Source organism: Argentina silus (assembly GCF_951799395.1).
Source record: "Argentina silus genome assembly, chromosome: 4".
Classification (NCBI taxonomy): domain Eukaryota; kingdom Metazoa; phylum Chordata; class Actinopteri; order Argentiniformes; family Argentinidae; genus Argentina; species Argentina silus.
In genome coordinates, this window is record NC_139658.1 from 8665249 (window position 1) to 8679617 (window position 14369).

The window sequence follows — 14369 nt, forward strand, 5'->3', positions numbered from 1 at the left end:
ACTACATCATGTTCATAAACATCGTTTTTGTTGTTTGTTGGTACATTATTTGATTCCATGAAATGCAATTTTAAAATTCCTGGGATGGTGTAGGTCTATACATAATTCAACCTAAAATGCGTGTCTCAAAAAATGCTGGTGGCTTTATGATTTTTAATGATCGTACACAGAGGGCCACCAGACATTTACTGGGTAGTCTTCTATCATGATTACGGTAAGAAAATAATGACGTTGGGGCACACCTCCGCTTATGATTTTTTTGGAGCTTGGAAGGGCATCAGTCGCGCCACCAACAGAGCAGGGACCTCGGCGCAAGGACAGACCCCGAGTCACCAGACTAGAAAGATTGCCGAGCCGCGAGGAGACACAAGCCTCGTGGAATCGGAGACTGGCGGTTGTCTGCTGTGCGGATTGACAATCAGACATCAGGTATATTTCAAGCTCCATCATTAGCTCTGGTATTGCAGTTAAATTGCATAACATATATTATTGTGCATGTATTGCAACTCTCGGAATGTACATTGTTTTACTGGTGTTTCTAATGTGAAAGTACCACAGTGACAATCTTAAAACCGCGAGACAGTCGTTTGTATCGGCAATAATGTTGCATAATATTCGTATTTTTGTTACAGCATTGCGGTATGTCTTTGGCATCGTTTCTTGCTGCGTCGTGGATTACACGCGATATTTTCACAAGCGTCCGCGGTTATGGTCTCACTATAGCCTGAGTAGAGCCTATGGTAGCTGAGTAGATGAGGTGTCAGTTCCTCATGAGTTGCTGTGTTGCAATAGGCCTATGTGAAAGCTGACAGAAAAGTGAAATGAGGCCCGTTAAAACAGTAAAATGTGATAACTGAACTTTGAAGGCCTACTTATTAAGTGAAACCCTCAACAGACTCATGGTAACAGAGGTGTTTTAATCTTAGATTGGCCTTGAAAGTGTGTCAACTGTTATGAAAGAACAAGAGCTCCTGATTGTAGGCTACCATAGTATCATTATTCTATGCGTGGAGGTGTCAGTCTAGCCTAGGAAGTCTCACTAAGTCAGACTCTTCTAAATGAAAGTCTGGGTTCCGAGATTAAGACCTAGGATACTTATTCAGGACATAATCAATTGATCATGTACAGTCATGAGCAAGAGGAAATCACTACTATGTAAACTTTCTCTTTTTCAGATTATCTTGGACGATGCCCTTCTAAAGAGTCAAACCTCAGGGAACTGGGCACAAGGACACCACACCACGCCACCATGTCAGCAAGCATTCACAGAGACTGTGGCTTGGCCAATTCAGCCGAAGCCAAGAAAACTGAGCTCAGAGTGAATGAAAAGAAATGCTGTAAGTACTGATAAGCCTCCCAGGTTCTGCATGATTACCTTTGACTGTTTTGACTTGCAGGTGTTTTTTTTTGTTTTTTTTGCTTTACATCTTTGATATTTTGCAACATGGAGAATGTTGCACACATTCAAAACATCAGTTTAGTTTAAGTAAAAAGGGTGACACTCCTCCTTGGTGAACTAAGTCATTGTTGATATAGCCTGTACATTTTTACATGATACAGTATCCTTAAAAGGATACTCCCACCTCTGCAAAACAAATATATACAGTATATACATGTATGCATGTGCATGTATATACATTTTGCAGAGGAGAGAGTCTCTCTTCATCTCTTTGGGCTAATTATTCATTCTCTTTTCCACCCCACTATGATTTTAATCATGCAGAATGTTTCTCTCTGATCATAATCATATACCAGCTGGTAAACACAGACAGCCTACTTGCCGAGCTGCTGCAGTGGATTATTATGACAGAAGCACACCATGGTTTTCCAAACCAAGGCACTTTGATCTCTTCTTTTCATCTGAGTATGCAGCAATGGCAATCCAATAGACCTTTTCCATGGAAACAAATCTTTAACAACATCTGTTTCTCTTGCCATGCACACATGACCTACTCTAATGACATTACAAATTACTGCTGAGCACTTTGTAATTGAATCTTCCTTTATTCCCTTATCTATGCACAATATCTTATTTCATTGTGAGCCTGATATGTATTATCTGATGCTGTATGGACAGTTGTCCACATTGTCAGGCTTGCTAATGCACTACAATCAATCAATCAATCAACCAATCAATCAGACTTTATTTGTATAGCACACCTCGTACAAAACTTTAACACAATGTGCTTTACAGGAAAAAAAAGTCTACAGTACAGTATGTATGTGTGTGTCTCTCTGTTCAGCATGGGCATCCTACATGACAAACTCTCCCACAGTGATTGTGATGATCGGCCTTCCTGCCAGGGGAAAGACCTACATGTCCAAGAAACTGACTCGCTACCTCAACTGGATAGGAGTGCCCACCAAAGGTGAGATGGGGAAGGTGGTCCTGTGTGGCTCAGTTGGTAGAGCGTGGTGCTAGCAATGCTAAGGTTGTGGGTTTGATTCCCATTGCTGGGATTATATATACAAAATATATCTGCAGTCACTTTGGATAAAAGCATCTTCTAAATGGCATATTAAGAACGGAAGGCATTGGTTAGAATGGTATCCTCTTCAACCTTCTTTTAATCTCTCATGAATGGATTATATGACCTTGCCTATGTCAGACCATAACTGAATTGGTGTTATTATTGACATGACAGTTGGTCATCTAAAACCACGATAAATCATTTACTAAATCATTAAGACTACAGAATCCTAGTGATGGTGTGTAACCTCCTCCTTTTTGAGAAATCTTTAAATAAGCATGACAGTACATTCAACTTTAATTCACCAGTGTCCTACAAAATAAGGTGGCTTAATTAGCTGGTCATCATGTTTTAAATCAAAGTTGTAATGCTCCTGAGGACTGAGATGTCCCCTGTTGATCTGATGGACATCTTCTCTTATGAACAGGATCAAGGCCGGCGGTGGCTATGGGCAGGGGTGGGCTCAGCCCACCCAAACGTGCGTCTTGCCCACCCGATCAAAAGTTAAGAAAAAAATAGCACAGGAAATACCAGTCCCGTTTCTAACTTCTGATTGGGTTGGCAGCCTAAAGCCCGCCTCCAAAGTCACCCACTGCCCACCCCCTCTTCTCGTCGTGTTCAGGCACAAACACACAGAGCTCTGAAACAGACCCGTCCGCTGCACAGTGTCTCTCGGAGCATGCCGAGGGGGAGGGGTGTTGCTACGACACTGAACTCTGATGGCTCAGATTGCACACACACAGGGCTTAAAAGACATCAGTAAAGATGATTGCTGGACAGAGCTTTCTCAGGCACCTGCTGGGGAAAGAGAAGAAGAACACTGAGTAAACACCTTGGTGAAAGTGTGGTGCTCTGAACTGTGGGTCACACAGATTCTGATGATCCCGCCATCACCCCCTGTCAGTCTCTGAAAAGATCCCTGCTCAACATCCTTGACAGGACCATTTCAGTAATGGAAAACAGATTTTCCAAGAAGAATGTAGACCTAATGACAGCCATATCCAGTATTGTACCCAAACCTAGTGCATTTCCACCTTGTTGCGCCCTCTACATGTGCTTGCTGGCACTGTGGCAGACGATGTGAATCTGAAAAATGAAACTCTTGTTGCAAAACCGATGTTGGTCAAGAAATGTCCAAATGAAACAGACCTGTCCACTGTGTGTAAACTCCTGCAGGAGTATAAGGAAGCTTTTCCTGTGTTGCATAAATTGTATGTAACAGCCCTGGTAATTGGTGTGTCTTCAGCATCATGTGAGTTCCTTCTCCATACTGTCACGAATCCTAACCCCCTATCGTCGCACCATGTTACATGAACGAAAGAGGAATTTGGTGATCTTGGCCCATGAGAAATCAATAACAAATACCTTAGACATGGATGAATTTGTTAGAATTTTTGCCAAGGGAAACAGGAGACTAATGTTGTAGATAGATAGATAGATAGATAGATAGATAGATAGATAGATAAACAAGAAATAAAGAAATGGATATATGACTGATATACTGTACATATACCTTCGGGCTACTAGTCCGCTTCTCTAACCTCTGGGCTACCTACCGCCCAAGTTACCCACCTATTATTTCTACCAGCCCACCCTTACTGATAACCGTAACCATATGTAATGTGATAACACAGCGTAGGTCATAGGTCGTAGCTCAGAGTGGACAATGCCATTGACGCCATTGTGTTCCTTTTGTAGTGTTTAACTTGGGTGTGTACCGGCGGGAGGCCGTCAGAGCTTACAAGTCCTACGACTTCTTTCGTCACGACAATCAAGAAGCCATGAGAATCAGGAAGTAAGTTTAAAAATATATATATATATTTTGTTTAAATACAGATACATTATTGAATAATAGTGACTTTGAGACATACAGTATTTGTGTTTCCTGCCAATAGCATGTAGAACTTGACATATCACTATTCACTAGTAAGAAACATGGTATCATCATGTGGTCACCAGACATGGTCAGATTTGATTAGGAATCCCATTACCCCAGGCAGAACAGCAGGTTTCTGTTGGCACTGCCAGTCCCCTTGGCCAATGGCCATGCTCAATATCACAGGTTGACTTTGTAGCTTGCACTGTTACGCACTGTCAATGACTCATGAGTTTTTAGACCAGCAGACTGTTTGCTACGTTGGCAGTTATCCAGCATTAGTGTGTAAAACCTCCATAGCCTATTCATGTTGTATGTTGACACACACACACACACACACACACACACAAACACACAAAGTAGCTGTGGGATCTCAATCTGTCGTTGAGGCTATTCATTTTCTTTCACTGTAGTTTGTAATGAATGACCCTTTTCTAAAAAGCTGAAAGTTTAGCTTCTGGTTTCCTCCTACATGAGCTCTGAATGAACAGAACTGCTCAGAGACCCAGTGAATGACAGTGATAGATAGCCTCCCTACTGTACGCCCGAATAAGCTCAGTAATTGAAAGTACAGTTTGGAAAAGTGGTCCTCCGTGTAGAGAGTTGCCCCCTACAAGCCTGTCAAAGGCTATGCTGCTCTTGAGTCTTGACAGCGTCCCAGAGTGCAGCTGACCTAAATCTCAGAGCTGCCGCTGTCTGTCACTAGTCCACTCGTATGATCCAATCAGAATGTTCCGTGGCTCTGTTCCATGTCCCCTGACGCCGTTCTGACTGTTTCTGAATTGTTAGGAACACGAGTCACGACACCTCGCACCCTCTCCCCCGTCCTCTACTCACGTCCTACTGAAAACGCATTGGACGAGAAGATCTCGGTTCCTCCTCATACATATTTTCCCCCAATACTTTCTGAGGACGAAGCAAGTGGAGGACGCGAGGAGAAAAGATACGGGATATACTAGCACTGGACCATTGACCTACTGTAGTAAAACCAGACAAATAAATGAACAAGCAATTGATGACAGGGCATTTTAAGATTAGGTATCTGGTTTAGGTATAGGTATTAGGTATCAATAATAATTATAGTTAAATCTCGTCTGAACCTATTTTAGACAGAATACTATGTTTGGAGTGAATAGGCCTTGCGTTGTACACCCGGTGATGATCCAGACTGTTATAACTGTATTTCTTTCTGTCTCTCTCTCTGTCTCTCTCTCTCTCTCTCTCTCCCACAGGCAGTGTGCTCTCGTGGCTCTGGAGGATGTGAAGGCATATTTGGACGAGGAAGGAGGACAAATCGCTGTAAGGCACCATCTCTCTCTCTCTATATCTCTCTCTCTCTCTCTCTCTCTCTCACTCTCTCTCTCTCTCTCTCACTCTCTCACTCACTCTCTCTCACTTTCTCTCTCACTCTCTCTCTCTATCGATCTCTCTCATTTTGGTTCATTTTCAAAAGATGTGAACTCCTAGGAGCAGTTTACTGGACAAGTATTACGCCTAGTAATCACACTTTCAATGGAAAATCTTGAGGATACTTTTTAGTCTGAGACTAGGCTTAATCTGTGTCCGGGAAACCGGCCCCTAAAGCACAATTAAATATTGCGGCTAGGCTAAACTTAATCCAAAACTCTTCTGAAAATAATCTTCATGTCTAATTTCATTTCCTTATAAAACATACTATATATCACAATGTTATTTTGTTGACTCAATATTCAATGAATATTGATGTATTGTATCAATCCATGTTGTGATGTTTGCTTTGTTTTGATTACTACAGGTATTTGATGCAACAAACACAACCAGGGAGAGGCGAGACCTCATTCTGGGTTTTGTTAAAGAGAATGCATTCAAGGTACTGTCAGTGAATAACAGTACTGTGGTTTGTCTAACAGTAGTGATTATAATTAGCATTTATGGTGTAATTGTCCCAGAAATATTCAATTAGATTTTATCATTAGATTTATTTATTTTTAAATACGGTATATATATCGTTAGCCCAGATTGTTGAGCTGTAATTGTGTAATCCTGTGCACACAGGCCTGTGCTGAGGCAGTGTGAAGTGACATGTTAGACTGAGCTGTCCTCTTTCCAACAGGTGTTCTTTGTCGAGTCTGTGTGTGATGACCCAGAAGTCATTGCTGCTAACATCCTGGTATGTCCTTCCACTGTGAGAGATTTGACTGCTTTACTGTGACCCTGGGCCTGGGCCATAACTATAACCTATTAATACACAGAATATACCCTTGTTATATAATGTCACATAACCTTTAATGTGTGCCCAGACTCGTTGCATGTGTTAAATGTTCTGCTCTCTTCACAGGAGGTGAAAGTGTCCAGTCCAGACTACCCTGAGAGGCACAGAGAGAGAGTAATGGATGACTTCCTCAAACGAATCGAGTGCTATAAGGTTACATACCAACCACTGGATCCTGATGAATATGACATGTAAGAATTAAAGAGTTCAAAACTCTCTTATTTATTTATTTTTTAAATGGGACATTGCCCAGCTTGTTTCATGATTAGGCCTAGGATTACCATTTTTTTTGTACAAGTTACCTGACCAGTTAATCCCCTCTGGGCCCTAATTAAACTCACAGGCTCCTGTCCAAAATTCTTGCAACTTTAATTTTCCTCAGTACATATGTTAGCCACTAGATGGAGGCAGAGTACAGACAGACAGTTGTGTGACTGTGCCTTCCACAGGGACCTATCATTCATCAAGGTGATGAACGTGGGTCGCCGTTTCCTGGTGAACCGGGTGCAGGACTACATCCAGAGTAAGATCGTGTACTACCTCATGAACATCCACGTGGACGCTCACTCCATCTACCTGTGCCGGCACGGAGAGAGCAATCACAACGTGGAGGGCCGCATCGGAGGCGACTCTGAGCTGTCTCCGGGTGGGAAACAGGTACGTGTCGGAGATAAAGGTTTAGGCCCAGTCAAGAGCAATCAGGCACGCCTCTCGCCCATTTTTTTCTGTGTTGTAAATCTTGTCCTCTCAAAGGGATCGTCGGGTTCCTACTGATATCCAGAGATTCAGTTACGGCTAATGGAAATCACTCATTAGAGCCACTGTACTCTGAACTTGAAGAGAGACTAGTAATCTGATCATGTAATGGTTAGGTGCTCTTAAATATTTCATAGCATGTTTAGGACCATGTACAGTATAGAGTACATTGGTTGGTCTGTACAGTATGTTGATGATCTGTGGGCTGTCTTGATTCTCTTTTCTCTCTTATCCTTCTTGCCCCCCCCCCCCCCCCTTTCTCTCTCTCTCTCTTCCTGTGGTCCAGTTCTCCCATGCCCTGAGGGGCTTCATTGAGGAGCACAAGCTGTCGGACCTGAAGGTGTGGACCAGCCAGCTGAGAAGGACCATCCAGACTGCTGAGGAGCTGGGTGTGCCCTATGAGCAGTGGAAGATCCTCAATGAGATTGATGCTGTCAGTACCAACTCTGACTTCACCTGTCACCTCTCACTAGTTACAACTATGATTTAGTTACAACTATGACCACTACAATTTAGTGACAGCTTTGACTTAGTTTCAACTATGACCACTACAATTTAGTTACAGCTATGACTTAGATACAACTATGACGGTTTCATTGAGGTTGACACCTGAATCCACATTTGTTCTGTGCTGTATTAGTTATTATGTTATAATATGTAATGTTGGTCAACCCTTCAGTGAAGTAATGCTGTAAAACTGACAAACACAAAATCCAGAACCACCCTTCATGAATACACTCTTTGCTGTGTTCTAATAGGGTGTGTGTGAGGAGATGAGCTATGACATGATCCAGGGTTCCTTCCCTGAGGAGTTTGCCCTGAGGGACCAGGACAAGTACCACTACCGTTACCCAGGAGGAGAGGTAAACTGACACACACACACACACACACACACACACACACACACACACACACACACACACACACACACACACACACACACACACACACACTCTCTCTGATAGGGATGACCATGGCTCAGTGTGTCCCCTCTCCCCTCCCGTAGTCCTACCAGGACCTGGTGCAGCGGTTAGAGCCGGTCATCATGGAGCTGGAGAGACAGGGCAACGTACTGGTCATCTGTCACCAGGCTGTGATGCGATGTCTGCTCGCCTACTTCCTGGACAAGAGCGCTGGTGGGCAAACACCTTACAAGCTTGTTGAAACACACACACACACACACACACACACACACACACACACACAGACACACACATGCGTAGACATAATCTGGTTGACTTAATTGAATTCAGTCTGTTTTTCCCTTGCATAGATGACCTCCCATACCTGAAGTGTCCACTTCACACGGTGCTCAAGCTCACCCCTGTTGCCTATGGTAAGTATTTGGTGTTCAGTAGATCTAAAGCAGAATAACTTATTGATCACCAGTTGTAGTAGAGTACTGTATGACAGTGAGGAATGAGTCACATTCAATTCCTTCAATTCTCCCCAGGGTGTAAAGTGGAGATGTTCTACCTTAATGTGGAGGCAGTGAACACACACCGGGACCGCCCTCTTGTAAGTCAACTCAGTACTTTCAAAATATGGACAAGTAATATCTAATTGTTCCATTTAATTATTATAATTGTCTATAGATTTGAAAAAGAAAATCATCATTTTTATTAGATTGTGTGCCAAAGGTTATCTATCTTATCAAAAGTATAGGTTATGCTTGATGTATTGACACTAACTTTTTGTACAACAGTGAATTTCTGAATATAAGATGCACAACACTCAATGGCCATGTAATGGCTGATGATATTCTATGCATTGCAGTCATGTTATTGCAAGGCTTTTCTAGTTCACTGCATTGCAATCATGTTATGCAGTCATTATAATGCAAGGCTTTGCTAGTCTTTACTCCTTTGCTGGCACTCCTGTTCTGTTATGCTGACAGACACTGTACTGATTTCTGTATGCATCACATGCTTTAAAGGAACCTGCATACATTCTGCTTGTTTTTGACCTCCCATTTCAATCAAACTGGCTCAAGCCATGTCTGATTAAGTGAGTAGTGAGTGTGACAATATAAAGCTTTCAGGACGCTATGGCTGATCACGCTTCCCTGCTTGTTTATTCTGTAAACACTGTTGTCACTTTGCTCCGGCCTGATTCCTGATGAGTGTCGATGGAAGTACATACTGCAGGATTACACACAGGATTAGTACATACAGCATTTTCCCCACTTCCTTCCCCTTTAAACGCTACCTTCCCCTTTAAAGCTGGTGTTAAATTGTCCTTTTTTGCTGTGATCTTTGCTGTGTTTTTATAGATGTCATACATTTGACAGGATAAGTTATTGTTGTTGTTGGTCTGTTGGTCTGTCGGAGTCTGTACTGTCCAATTGGGGTTAGATTTGTGTTTGTTTGCTCAGAATCACATGTTTGTTTGTTCCTGGTTGTAAATAGTCTTCTATCTGTTGTAGTGGATGGTGCAGGAGAAGGGCTGCTTGTTTTAAGTTTAAAAATGCAAATTACACAGCGTCACAACACACTTTACATTTAGATAAGTTGTTGGCTGTGGTAGTTGTGTTGGGGTATTGTCCCAGTAACAATTGTGTGTGTGTGTGTGTGTGTGTGTGTGTGTGTGTGTGTGTGTGTGTGTGTGTGTGTGTGTGTGTGTGTGAAATCTCCCAGATCTCTTTTCTTTAACACACCTGGTGTTTCCCCCCACCCCCCACCCCCCCCCGTCTCCAACCAGGCTAAAGTCCAGATGGAGACCGTCCCCATCGTGCTCCGGCGGAATAGTTACACCCCTCTGTCGAGTCACGACCAGGTCAAGCGACCCAGGCTCTACAGCGCCGGCAGCCGGCCCTGGCACCCCCTCGGTCCCACCCCATCTGACCAGCAGTTCCCTGAGATGCCAGAGGGGGTGCTACAGCAAAGCCAAGTTAGTGTCAGAATCGATCATGGCGCCCTCTATAAACCACTCTTAACTCTTAATTCCCCCACCCACCCTCCCCTCCCCTCCCCTCCCCTCCCCCCATGCCAATTCCCTCCTGATCCTGATCCTTAGTGTCCCCTCACTTCCCCCTGGGATCCTCCTGGTAATCCACTGTCTGTGAGCGGTAGTGGCAGAGTGGAGTGCCTCTCTAGCCTGGCATGTTGTGGTCTTGTTGGTTGGCCTCTTCCCCTCTTGATGTTGACTATGTTGATGTCTGTCTGTCCCCAACATCAGCTGTTTGTCCTGCATGGCCTCTGCTGCTTCTCTTGAAGGCCTGTCTGTCTGTCTGTCTGTCTGTCTGTCTGTCTGTCTGTCTGTCTGTCTGAATATGCAACACAGCACCATGACTGTCCCAAACTACAACAGTTACCTCTTCAAATCATACAGGACACATGTATAGAGACACACACACTTTACACATTTTCAGTAATCAACAGTCACCATGATCCAAATGGTGAAACATGTACTGTACAACAGTTTCAAATTACATTAAAACTTCAGAGACCAAAGCCACACAAGAGCATTGTAGACATTCTGCAGTCATTAGATGATAGATGAAACAGTGTGTACTGTATTGTGGATAAAACACTGCATTGTTTTTTCTTTCTTTCTTGTTTAAAGATGCATATTCAAAGTTTCTGTTGCGGTGTGTGAACATGTTGGTTCGCTTCGCCTTGTGAGTACAGTGCTTCAGCTCTTCTCCCCATTTCTATCTCTTTCTCTCTCTCTCTCTTCTCCCTTTCTCCCTCCTTCATCTCTGTGTCTTTACAGCCTCGGATAGGAAGCTGCTGTCTGTGAGTATTTTGGAGAATTTCCTGCAGAGCTCTTCTAGAATATTTCTTTGTTTGGAACTCAAATCCACATGATATACCATCTCAATAAAACAAGGAGTAGTCTATTATCTTAAACCAAACATAACAGCGTTTTACAGACTGATAGTTCAGTCAGGGCACTTAAGTCGTTGATGTAAATATTTGTTTTGTTTAATGAATGTACAATTTATTTGGCGTAAAGGATGGTTCCATTCTGATATAGCTCCCCACTGAATTAACAACATTATAATACAATATAATATACATTGCGGGGAGCCCATGAACTTCTAACCCCCCCGCTTGAATAAACAATATTAAAATACGAATAAAATACAAAGACCATGAAAATCCAACCCCCCGTAGGTAGGTAACAACAGCTAACCTGCAGGTGGAAGCTGGGAAACTCAAATGAACGGACAGCGTGAACGACTGCTCAAGCTATAGTGACCTAACATGAACTGGCTATATTATAGGCTGTCCCATGAACATGTGACAGGATCAGCAAAAGTGAGAACAGCTGTCCGTCCTTGACGGCGAGCTGCGTCCTCCTTGCCGTGCCTTACTGAACCTTCAATTGTACCGTCATGATTTTCGGTTCAATTATATACAGTTCATGGAGAAGGATTATCACTTATAAAACAAAAACAATTCCTTGTTTTATATGGATGGCCTTATCATCACAACTCTGTTTTTCCTAGTACATATGTTTTTCTCTTTGGCTCTCCCTGGTTTCTGGAATGTACTGTATTTGATGCATCAGTAATACCAACAGCTGCTTCAATCAAACTTACAACTGACTGAGTCTGTTACATGTATTTCTCATTGAAAACACTGAAATTGCTGTATCGTCAAATGCAGACATGTTGGACTGTTTGATTGAATGATGATGCTTCATGGCATTTAATACTATGAAATGTAATGAACTGTATTTTCTTTCTTTTCATTGTAATTCTTCCTGTGGTACTGAAACTGATGGATTTTCTCTGAAAGACAGGATTACATGCAGCATAAGAATGAGTCAAAGGAATGAGGTCAATGGAAGTATTCATATTCCATGAACAGTTTGAGATAGAAATGGTCTCCATTAATAATTTAAGTTGAAGCTCCCTCACAAACCATAGATGTGTGACACAAACCAAGACACTACTCTTCTGTGAACTCCATTAGCTTCCAGTATCTCTGGAACCTGAGACCTGTCTCCCTAGCCTTCAGAAAAAGAATCGGTGTGCATAATTGACAATTGTCAATGTCTATGATTGTTCATAGACATTGATATAAACAAGAGACAATGGATAATACTCGAAACCATATTTGTCTGTTCCTTTTGAAGGACTCCCTGTGTGAAGGAATCGACTTTGACAACGAAGAAGAAACTAGTGGCTGTGTCCGCTTCTGATTGACTGAGATGTCACAGTGCTGTTCAGCTGCTGCCTCTGTCCGCAATCTCATTGATTCAGCACAGTGAAAGCTCTGGACCCCGGTCATCCTCTTCTACTCGTCCCCCTGGCTTGCTGCATCATCTTTGCCCTGCATGCCAAGGCCCTGGCCCCAGGGACTGCTGGGTAGTGCAACAATATCTTAAAAACATCTGCATGTGTGCCAATAGAAAGAGATCAAACAACCAGGGGAGGCTGATGGAAGTAGAAATCAGAGGACGGGCTCATTGTAATGCATGGAACGGAATGAATTCATGCATTACAATGAGCCCGTCCTCTGATTTTTACCTCCACCAAGCTCCACTGCAAACAACATACTGTATCTCTACAAACAAAGCTTGTAACTTATCATAGGAAGTAATGCCTTACTGTATATATGAGTATGAAGGAGACCTTTGTCTTGACGATTGTAAAAGGCTTGGATTGTTGCATATTATTATGGTCCTTTTCCAATACTGCAGTGTAGAACATTCTTGAATGATTGTCTGAGGAATCCATCATGACATTATGAACATAAAGAAACCTATAAGATATTTTGGTATTGTGCAGCGTGCTTATAGTATGGTCTGTGTGAAAGTAGTTCACAATAGAATATATATTTTAGAAATACATCCAGTCCTCTCAAAAAAAAAAAATCAAAGCTATTGTATAGTTGCGAAAATATAGTCTATATATTTATCTGCAAATTATTTTGTGTCATATGAATGTGAAATGTGGAAAAAATAGGGATGAAAACAATGTATAATGTTAATGAAAGATTTAAAAGGTGAAAAATAAGTGATGCTGTCTTAAATTAGCATCTAATAAATGCATAAATGTTGCTTCTTCGAGATAGAAGAGAGATATTCTTTCCATGAGCTGATTATATTTGTACGAGGCAGAGCAGCTTTGCGCAAGAGTAAAGCTTTATGTGAACTCATACTGTATCATATTTGAGAATCTGGCCTTCATCTCAAACAGACATCAGTCCCCTTATCCCACGCATGCCACTTCAACGTGGTGTGTTTGAAATTACCACTGAGGTTTTTGAAACACAAAAAATGTGTGCTTGTCCCTATCATTTACCTGGATTATCTGAGATACTTGAAGGAAATGTAAATGTGGCTAAATTATATGTTCACGGTGTGTGTGACAAGGTTATGTTTTCATGATCTCTGATGTTGATATTCTACCCAGACAGCAGAACTACAGTTTGTATATCTGATATTGCAATATAATGTTGCCTATTTGTGGAAAGATGTCTAGAATTGTGTGTTTTTGTTGTTTAAAGCATGGAAATTGTTTTTCAATGACCTGCTGTGAGATTGAACTGAGGAGTTTAGTGTTCTGCATTGTGAAACCACAGGGGGCACACAAAATGTTAGAATAATGCCCACCGTGTTTTGTTGAGTGTACTGTACCTGTGCCTTTTCGGGCAGACACGTGCTCATCTGTAGTTTATGCTTAATACAGTTTTCCAACATTGCAGATGTATGTAATCCATGATGTACTGTAATCATACAAATGAAGGTTCCAAAGAGATGTCACAGGTGTGTGAATATATATTTGATAGTTTTCCAAAGGATAGCCTGCTCTGCCCAAGAATGTATGATATCGAGCTGCAGTGTGATCCACATGTATTATGTGTATTTCAATGTGTAAACTGTTACCTAATGATTATTAGGTTACTGTAGCCTACTGCGTTTTGTGATGTAGACTTATTTAATGTATGTATCAATATATTTATACTGTATTTTAGAGGTTGCATTAATAACTATTAAACAACCAGGTGTAAAACAGGTGAGGTCTTCTTTTGGAGGGTCATTGGTCTAGATGTATTCATTC

At 42.0% G+C, this 14369-nt stretch overlaps 1 protein-coding gene across 5 annotated transcripts; it reads left to right on the plus strand.

The window, feature by feature from the left end:
- The first annotated feature begins 296 nt into the window (after window positions 1-296).
- Window positions 297-12762, plus strand: pfkfb2b (6-phosphofructo-2-kinase/fructose-2,6-biphosphatase 2b). Of its 5 annotated transcripts, none has more exons than XM_083669088.1 (17): window positions 297-429; window positions 1176-1337; window positions 2244-2369; window positions 4170-4266; window positions 5580-5646; window positions 6122-6196; window positions 6440-6496; window positions 6665-6789; window positions 7048-7255; window positions 7641-7787; window positions 8113-8217; window positions 8361-8490; window positions 8628-8690; window positions 8808-8872; window positions 10055-10243; window positions 11069-11091; window positions 12440-12762. In XM_083669088.1, exons 2-17 carry the CDS (start codon window positions 1250-1252, stop codon window positions 12507-12509), a joined length of 1635 nt encoding a protein of 544 aa, XP_083525214.1. In that variant the 5' UTR covers window positions 297-429; window positions 1176-1249; the 3' UTR covers window positions 12510-12762. The 5 variants fall into 5 exon arrangements, with proteins under 5 accessions (XP_083525214.1, XP_083525216.1, XP_083525215.1 ...); XM_083669090.1 differs by having other exon boundaries at window positions 2277-2369; XM_083669089.1 differs by lacking the exon at window positions 11069-11091.
- The last annotated feature ends 1607 nt before the right edge of the window (window positions 12763-14369 follow it).